At 28.0% G+C, this 10,164-nt stretch overlaps 1 protein-coding gene across 1 annotated transcript; it reads right to left on the reverse strand.

The window, feature by feature from the left end:
* Positions 1 to 4,115: 4,115 nt before the first annotated feature.
* On the reverse strand, positions 4,116 to 9,091 carry LOC112685819. The gene is made up of 3 exons (XM_025557837.1): positions 8,881 to 9,091; positions 7,392 to 7,641; positions 4,116 to 4,409 (listed from the first exon to the last, which is right to left on the reverse strand). The coding sequence occupies exons 1-3, from the start codon at positions 8,932 to 8,934 to the stop codon at positions 4,207 to 4,209; spliced, it is 507 nt and encodes a 168-aa protein (XP_025413622.1). The 5' UTR covers positions 8,935 to 9,091; the 3' UTR covers positions 4,116 to 4,206.
* Positions 9,092 to 10,164: the final 1,073 nt, after the last annotated feature.

A 10,164-nucleotide genomic window follows, 5' to 3' on the forward strand; every position in this document is an offset into this window, starting at 1 on the left:
TATTCAGCATATGAGTTACGTGTGTATACTAAAATCAAATACCTACTATATTTGGAACTTCCATGGGAAAATAAGAAATTAAGTTTAAAAATACCAAAAATATTTTCCCGGCATGAAAATATAAATAAATCGACATAGGTACAAAGAAATAATAATTACTTATTAATAATACACAAATTATGATGATAAGATAAAAGATGACAAAAATCTATCTAAATAAGTCCCAACACTGCACATAATATACGTTCTATCGTAATCGAGTTGGTGTAATATTTCATAATCAGTTTTTCCTTCAAAATTATAGTCTACTAATCATACGACAAATATTTGTCAATCTTTCCATTCTAAATTTAATAGCAATTTTTATCATCACCATCGGAATTTGCATTTATTTGTGAAAGTTTTGCTAGACATACAGACCGATATATACGTAAAAATTAAAAGCAGTGATACGCCTCGACTTCGACAGCCAAAAACAATTTTAATATATATTTAGGAATAAAACAAAAATATAATAAAGGAGACATTTCACGTCATGAATTCATTAAAATGGTGTGCTATTAAAATAAACGTAAATAAAAATGTTGGTAATTGTTTAGTTACATTTTATACTTATCAAAATACTGTATTAAAATATAAAAAAATATTTTATAACGAAATTGATTTATTCTTATTTTAGCTCATTCTGACCTTAGTAGAGAAGTTAACATTATCTTATGTTGGAGTTAACACTATGTCCATATAGGATATTACTAGAGCGCGGATTTGTATGCACTTAAAAATATTGAAATATGCCATATAATATGCAAAAAATATGCAGTCAAAATTATGAAAATATGCAAAAAATATGCAAAATTTTTTTATTTATTTAAAATGTATAATTCAACTTATAATATTTAATTACTTAAATACTTAATACAAAAAAAATTTAAGGAATTTTTTGAACTTAATTTATTTTTAAAATTTTATTTATTATTAAAATGAATAATCATATGCATTTCAAGTTTATCTTTTGTGAAGCTGTGTCGTTTATCGGTTAACATATTTTTAAAGACTGAAAGCGAACATTTGATATCAACCGAAGTTATTGAGGCATATTTGAAGCAAGTGGTATGTTGATAACCGACTGACACAGCAAGAGCGATTAAGTTTACGTTGTAATCGATTATTTATTTTATAACTAAATATATATATATATAAATTATTATTTAGTGACTATGAAATTTAGTTTTAATTTTTCTACTTGACAAAATATTATTTTATACATTTTTTTTTTGAATTTTGCCAAAATATGCAAAAATATGCAATTACCTCTAAATATGCAGAAACATGCAAAAAAAATTTCAGCATTAGTTTCAAATTATGATGATTCGTGGAGATAACTGACAATAATCCAAAAATATTGAAAGGAAAAAAATATGCAATTGCATAGAAATCCGCGCTCTAAATATTACCTACTTTTGTAGGAGGTTACCATTTCCCACCAAATAGATTCCTGTTTGAAAAAGGCATTTTATTAAGGTGAGCCTAATTGGTTCCCGAATAATTTTAAATTTTTACTATGTGATTTTCTTTTTAATTTTAATTTGTCAATTACTATCACACAAGTGTACGATTGCTTTCCCTTTAGTTATTATAAGTTAAAAATTCTTCACATAAACAATCCACATTAAATTTCATGTTAGCTTTACATTTTCGTTTTGTACATATCCACCTCTGTATATTATTTTCTGCAAGTTTCTTCAGGAATCCGAACTGGTAATCGTCAATAATCAACAACTTAGTTCCCTTTTCATTAAGTCGGTCCCTTACGACTCGTGTAATCGGCGAATACTCGTCAATCGTGCTACTTTACGAGTCGTGTGTGAGGTATTTAACGTAAAGCACGACGATTATTTTTACTCGCCGAGTCACTCGCGGTTTCCCGTCGGTGTCGGATACAACATAAATGACTCGTGCTGATAAGAAATTTAATCTTGGATTTTCCCCCAAAATAGACTATTATTTATTGTTAATTACACACGAGTTGTGTAGGAGCATTGGCGATGACGAGCAAAGGATATACCAGTGTGGCCAAACTTTTTTTTCCTCGGGCCATAAAAAACAACTTTTTTTTTATCGCAGGCCATAAAAAAATGCATTATAAATTTTTTTTTACGTAAATGCAAAATATTACAGTTATACAAATAAGTGCTGTAATATAGAAGACTTTCGCGAGCCAGATATTAAATGATGGCAGGCTAGAGTTGGCCCGCGGGCCGTATTTTGGCCACCACTGGGATATACAATTGACAAATAATCGGAGATCATACGAGTCGTGTAGGAGCAACATAATTACAAACATCGTACATCGTACAAACTTGGCAAGTACACTCGCCGAATAAACGCTCGTAAAGTACACGAGTTGTGTGGGATCGGCTTTCAACATAAACTCTATAATACCGCGAAAAATTATAAAAAAAAAATAATTAAAATACGTTCAAGGTTTAAGCGAAAACAAATTGATATAAATGACAAGTTTCATTCGAGACTGTATAGTGATCACTAACAATATTGTTATACCCATATAGCGATATAATAAGTGCGTATATCTCAATTATTATATTAAACGATCGGGGTATCAGCGATAATTGCTAAACCTCCGATATGACAATCTATTGCCATTTTATTGCGTACGTAATATAAAATGGATATACATTTATATTTTATGTTTTTGAATTTATGTTTTGTATCCAATTATTGCTATAGTACAACCTACCGATTATTAAAAATTAAATAATAAAACTGTGACAATTTAACCTGAAAACAAACGATAACCGATTCGACTCAACCTAATAAAATACATTTTTAAACGGAAACCGATTAGGTTCGACTTAATAAAATACTTTTTTCAAATGGGATTTTTCAATGTATCCGTAGTCAGATGCCGAGGGTTGCGCTTCGGTCCCTACCGCGATCTTAATTGAAAAATATTTTTATTTTTCATTATTATTACATGTATTATACATTTATATCTATTCACGTCACAACCAACGTCATGTGATTTATCAAATGAAAACACGTTAAATAAGTCCAAAATTATATTTTTGTTTTTTTACCACACCAACTATAGATAAGCATTAAATTGTTTTATGGTGCTTTTTGACATTTGATTACGGCCATCCGTTCATGGAATATAAACTTGCGGTCGCCCTTGGCTTGATTTCTTACCCGATCACGTTATTTTAATGTAACGTAATCAAAAAATAAATGGTCATATAATAATTACGCGACCGCGATGATTGCATTTCGGATGGGAAATCCATTAGGTACTATAAGTACAGGCTGTGGACACGCCCTGTTCCGTCTTGAATTATAGGTCGTCAAGTTTTAAAATTTTACACGAAAATGGTCAAAGCGTACACATGCCCACTACAAGTACGTCGTGCTTTCGTATGTTTTCACATCACGTCTTACCAGATTATCTTGCGTTCTACAGACGCGTAGGTATTACACCAAACAGCAGACCGTTCATTCTTGAACTGATCCCCGTCCTAACATGAAATTAATTTGAAAATAATAACTTACATGCAATACAACTAACATTTTTAATACGAATTTAATTTTAATTTAATTTTAATTTTTAATTTGTTGAAATACAAGAAATACCATGCATATGTTATTATATGTAAACTATTATAACTTTGAACTTTATTCAGAAATTACCTAAAAATATTTCTCTCAAACAAATCAAACGTACGCATGGAATTATAGAAATATTTTTACTAAACTATTTTATTTTAAATTGACTTATCGAAATAATTTAAATGTTTTATATTACATAATTATATTAGATAAACTGAGTAGTTTAACTGATTTGTTAGTTTACTCAAGTGCGAAATAATTTCTTGAATTTATCATTGGCGTATAATTATTTGAGTTCAATTAGGATAAAATATTAATTATAAATAAAACATTCACAGTAAAACCGTGTGCAATTTTCATTAGTATATTAAAACAAATCATTTATTATCGATTATCAATAATGATGCTGATCGCTTAGGTGATAGAAAAATCAATAATTTCATTAGTGATAAAATTACCTTTTTTGTATTAAATTTACCAATTTTCTTTAATTACTTTTTAATTGAAGGATTATAATTTAGTTTGTATAGCAATATTTATTCAACCGTTTTGAGATATTGGCCATTATATATGAAAACATTTCTATTCATATTTTCTAGAACCTTTCTTTTTAGATAAGAATCTATTTTTTACAACTTTTTCTACGTTCTTAGGCTTATTTTGTTGTTTGATATCTTCCAGAATTTGTTTAGCTCTTTCTGCATTCATTTTATCTGGGAAATTTGTTTTTTCCCAATGTTCATAAATTTCTTCTAGTTTTGTCACTCTAGACACAATTTGTCTCTCTGAAAATGTATAAATTTTTATTAAGATTATTTTTTGTAAACATATATTACTGTCATTAAATAAAAATTAATATTTTTATATATATATATATATATATATATATCATTTTACTTAAATTGATTAAATATAATTAAAAAAATACATTTTTCATATTTGTTTACTGTGTTGTTTATTTGTAATAAATTATAATTGGAAAATATATTGTCGATATAATTGTAAAATTTGTTTAAAAAATATGCATCAACACATGTGTACCAAACAGAAATATCATTGTTAAATCCGATTAGAATATATCATATGATTCAATTATAAAAATACAGTTAATGTGTTTTTTATTTTTATTTTTTTATTGAAATATTTATTTTACATACTGTTATATGGAAAACGATTTGAAAATAAATCTGTAACATATTTTGTTGTTCCTAAAATCACACTACATAATTTTATTACTTAATGGAATTAACTCAAGTATACTATTTTAATCATGAGATACTTGAACGTAGTATATACATATGTAAACTATTTAATTTTAACTTGTTAAGCAGAAAAAAGTATATTTAAGATTTAACAGTAATAAAAAAATCTTCTTAAAGGTGTAGCCATATTAATTGGTTGGAAATTGGATAGAGATTGTACTTGAGACATGTTACTAAATATAGATTACTAAATTCTTTAAATTCTTATCAAACAGTTAACTATAGAAAAAAATAAATTAAATAAAAATGATGAATATGAAGCATAATTACATAACAGTAACATTGATTGGTGGTACTAAAATAATTCCTAGCCATTCATGGCCAAAATTAAATTTTTAATTAGGATGTCTGAAAAATACAATATTGAAAATTAGAAAAGGAAGATATTTAAAAATAATACAATTTTATTTTATGACTTTTAACGTATCAAATGAAAATATTTATTATGTTTTATCGGATTGCCATAATATTTTATGAAATATTAAGACGTTTTATTGAACAAAAATAAGGTTATAATCCATTGCATGTAAATATTTGGCCACACAACTGCGACTTTATTCTTCGGAGTATTTTCCGGCACCAAAACGGTTTTCGGTAAATATTTTAAGATCAAAAGTGGTAGTGGAATAAGGTCAAACTGTGGGTTTCTTTAAAATACACTAAGGATTTTTAGTTATTAAATTTTAATTTCTCTCATCATTTTTTTCCCCGGAATCGGCCGCTTGGAGAATGGCATTATTATAATTTATTTAGTGCTTATAATATGAATGATTAGAAGAACTGTTATTGTTTTTGAATTATTTATGTATGTTTATTATTTAATAATAAAATATAAATTAAAAATTATTAAATAGTTAATACTAGTAAATATATAAATAAATAAATAGAAGTTTATCTTTGAGTATTATTATACTTGTAAAGAATGACCGGTTATGAATTATAAATTTATCGTCAGGTATATGCAAAATCAATAAAATCGTGAATTTTTTATATTAAGTCCCGATTTTATTGATTTCAAATATGTACTCATATACCTGACAACGAACTTTTAACTAGTCGTACTACGCAAATATAATACTCCAGACTGTGTTAGTTTATTTATTTGTATATACAAACTATTTGTTTATTTATTTATATGTTTATTATTTTTATTTTATTTTTCAACTCGAGCTATGAAAACTGATCTTAGGAAAATGTTTCACGTAACCAAACGATTCGCAGACAAATGAATTCCAAAACGCACACGATTTCATCAGTACAACGCAATATTAAAGATTATTCTATTATAATCAGACTTTTAATATATATATATATAACAATGTACTATAATATGTATATTCGTGCGAGTAAAAATATAAACAGGTATACTCGCTGAGAATACGTCAATGTCGGATACGTCACACAACATAACTATCCATGGTGTACGTGTAGTCACACGATATATTTTTTTTTTTTTTTATTATTATTAAAACAAGTGTTATTGACTATACGATATTAAAAGCACAAGTCGATTCACGTCTTCAAACCGGAGTATCTGAAGAAAGGACATTTTTCCTAACCACCTATCTTATATAAATTGACGAATAGCTACATACCTCGGCAATAGACGCGATGGCAAAAAAAAAAACAATATTTCTATCTTTAATTATTAGGAGTGTAATAAAAATTATTCAAACCATAACAATCACGAAAATTTAATTTTTTTTTTTTCTAATACCAAATCACATGTATTTGAAAACTACTATGTGTAGTAAGTTTATTACTTTACTATATTAGGTACAGTGGAACCTAATTTATGATAAAAAAAATAATAAAAAAATTCAAACAAAACCTGCATAATTAATTAGAACAAAAAAATAATCAATTAAAAATAAAAATAAATCCATATCGCTCTAGTGTCAACCCTAGAGTAATGTAATCCCCAGGCCGAACACCCCAGACGGTAACAAAATAATATAAAATATTATAGGATAGAAAATCGTACTTGATTTCTAGAGAAAAAATAAAGATGTATATAAAAATACATAATACAAACATAAAAGTATAATAGTATAATAGGCATGGTACGAGATAAAATATCAAAGTGAATTAATTTAACAATCAATGAGTTCTATATTTCAAGTATAATGTTCCGAATAGATATTATATGTTTTTAGATTTTTACAAGCAAACATTCGGTCATTGTTGTCGGTTATGTATGTGAGACAAGGTTATTATACTTCGTAGTCGATAAAATATCATTAATTTTCGTCATCGCGTTAAAAAATAATTGACTTCATTCATTTATTGTTCATATTTGATATGATTTTGTTTCAGAGTGCATACGAATTGTTTCAATCGACCAAATTTCAATAAAACTTTACTATAATCGCATTAAGGTTCTACATAGAATTACAAGTATTCCAGTGCTCTCACACTTTTTTTCCAGGTGATACTGATTTTGGGTTACATTTAAATGGCTAACACGTTCTACCGTAAATAAATATTGGCCGTGTCGTTGTTTACCTGCATATTTTCCTAACGTTTCGAATATACTACTCAAATACGATTGGAATTTTTCGCTGTTCAAGATAAAATCGAGTATGATGTTATTAATTTCCTTCAGTTGATCGACCATGGGTTCTGACATTGAACCGTATTTCGATTGTAACATTCCCTCGTGCGGTTTCAATTTTTCCGTGTGAGCCATAGCGCGTCTTTCCAAATTCATTATGCGCTCTTTAGTGGCTTTTCCTGCTTCGGTGAATCCAATGTACTAAAACCACAATTAATAAATAAATGTAAACTGTCAACATGTGTATCGTTAAATTAAAACCTTTATCTAGGTACATTAATCATTTGAATCGAGAAATTAGATTTAAACAAAATTTGAGATCAGTACTATTAGTTTTTTACATACTAAAAAATATATGATAGTTAAAATTATTGAAGAAATTAGTGTTCTGATGGCGTCTAAAAGATAAAACTCAGAAAGTATAATACAGATCTATTCGTTTAATATGATTTAATAAAAACACATATCTCATACATATAAATTATTTTGTTTAACGGAGTAAAGCCGTTTTCCTCTCTGCGGAATATCCGTGAATCTATATATTTATAATATCTACCTAGAAGAATGTCATTTGTAAAATAAATATACCCTTATGATCGTTTTATGATACTAATTTTTGTATTTTTATATGAATGTTTGTGGATACGTTGCATTTTCTCTGTCCTTTCTCCTTTCAATCCTGTTCTTGGTTGATAAACGAAAAACATCACAATTCATATGGATAGGAAACAATTTTATTTCAGTTTAATACTAACAATAAAACGATTTACATTACATGATTAATATATTATTGAAACAATTATTGAATTATGTGTGTTTGCAAATTACACAATGAAATTCAATATATATTTGCGATAATTTGAGCGTAGGTAGAGCGAAACAATCCATAATTCATATGTGTAGTTGTTTGCATCTATAATATGATTTTTAAAAACGGTAAGACAAATGTAATGCAACAGAATAATATTCAAATTATTTAATGCAACGACTTACAATATGAATAATTGTTCTGAAATTGAGAAAAGGTTCCTAAAACTTAATATTTATTGAGAATACATTGTATTAATCAGTTTATTTACAAATTTTCTGCAGTATCAATCTTTTATTCATATACCAAATGTCTGTGTTTTTTTTTTACAATTTAATAAAAAAAAAATCTGTTAGTTTTCAAAAACTTCTAAATTAAAATATAAAAAATTTAATTTAACTGAAAAAAATATACAGTACTTCCCAAGAATATACAGATCAGAATACCTAATATTTTTTCTTTGTTAAAAGCTTACCACTCGTTTTTATCATAAAAATCATAAATCATAAAAAGCATAAGTTTTTTTAAGTGACGATTCTAAAAGGAAAACCCATCAACAGATACGACAGATACGTGCATTTGCGCGATATAATCGTAAGTGAATAAAATATATTTTTCGTGTTAAAACTCACGTTAACGGCAATGACCGCGATGGATATCGTCAAAATTGTTCTTACGTGTACCATTTTATTCAGGTCTCGTTTGTCCGCTAAACTGTAAACAAATGTTGTATTTGCTGTCAGCTAGCTGTGCATTTCCAACACTGAGGTGGTTAGTGTATCATATAATAATAATTGGTGTTGACGATTGTTTTTTGGGCTTTATTTTTTTTCAGGAAAATAAACGATGCGACATAAGGACGCACGTGAATACTCGCGGTGTTTGCGATTTTCGAATACGAACAAGACAATTACGATAATTGCACGCACATGTTCACTCATTGGTAATGGAGGTAATTTCAGTATCCGTTTATGTGCGCTTTTAAACGAACTGCGAGAAAATTAAGTACGCATCCGTGAAAAACATTTGCAAAAATACAGTAAATAATATGTTGAGGTGCAGATAATAACGGCTGGATCACATACCATCGGAGGAGGGGGCTATTTCGAAAAGGATTTGAAACAAACTCGCGATGTAGGTAGCACATATCTGCTTACGACGAAAACATTAAAATAAAAATTATGACTTTCTAAGTAATGGTTAAAAAAATATCAATGAAACATGAAACATCCAAGACTGATAAGCGATGGCATGGAGTGGCGTGTCGTCGACTGCCACCCGTTTGCGTCTCACGTTTATCGTGGTGAGTCGACAAGTCCTGATGTACATTACAATGTACATATATAATACAGGGGCGTATTTAAGAGATGGGCCCATGGGGCCCGTGCTCCTCCATTCACCGTATTTTATACTTTATTTATTATTGTAGGCCCTCTTATTTTTCATGCACGGGCACACGGTGAAATACTGGAATATCAATATATCATGATAATATAATACCATCGATTAAACGAATTAGCATTGCTTAAGTAACACCCTGAAATAATTATAAAACCTGAAGAAGTAGTTGATGCATATGTTAATAAACATCCCAGACGTCTTCAATTATTGTAATGACAACAATTATAATTAAAAATATGTTTTATTATAACTTTGAGTAATAAAATGTTATATTTATATCAAATACTTGTATTTTGATTATTTGGTTATGAATAATGACAGTTTTTTGAGATGGAAAAGTAATAACTATGTATACATTGAACTTTTTGTTTGTGCTCCCCCCTCCCCCCATAAGACATTTCTAAATACGCCCCTGACATAATACCTCCCATAAACTCATTGCTATTGTACGTGAGATGACCAAATCGGCGACAAAACCTCAATAATTTACTTTGGTTAGTACTTATTTTCTACTT

This window comes from Sipha flava, unplaced genomic scaffold, assembly GCF_003268045.1.
Source record: "Sipha flava isolate LNK unplaced genomic scaffold, YSA_version1 293_pilon_pilon, whole genome shotgun sequence".
NCBI classification, from domain to species: Eukaryota; Metazoa; Arthropoda; class Insecta; order Hemiptera; family Aphididae; genus Sipha; species Sipha flava.

Bases quoted from the DNA above. Each gene is read 5' to 3' on its own strand.
- LOC112685819 (XM_025557837.1), bottom strand. From the start codon at position 8,934: ATGGTACACGTAAGAACAATTTTGACGATATCCATCGCGGTCATTGCC. The intron at 7,642-8,880 runs GTGAGTTTTAAC...TTGTGGTTTTAG, and splicing joins TCGCGGTCATTGCCGTTAAC to TACATTGGATTCACCGAAGC. The intron at 4,410-7,391 runs GTAAACAACGAC...ATACATTTTCAG, and splicing joins AACGTTAGGAAAATATGCAG to AGAGACAAATTGTGTCTAGA.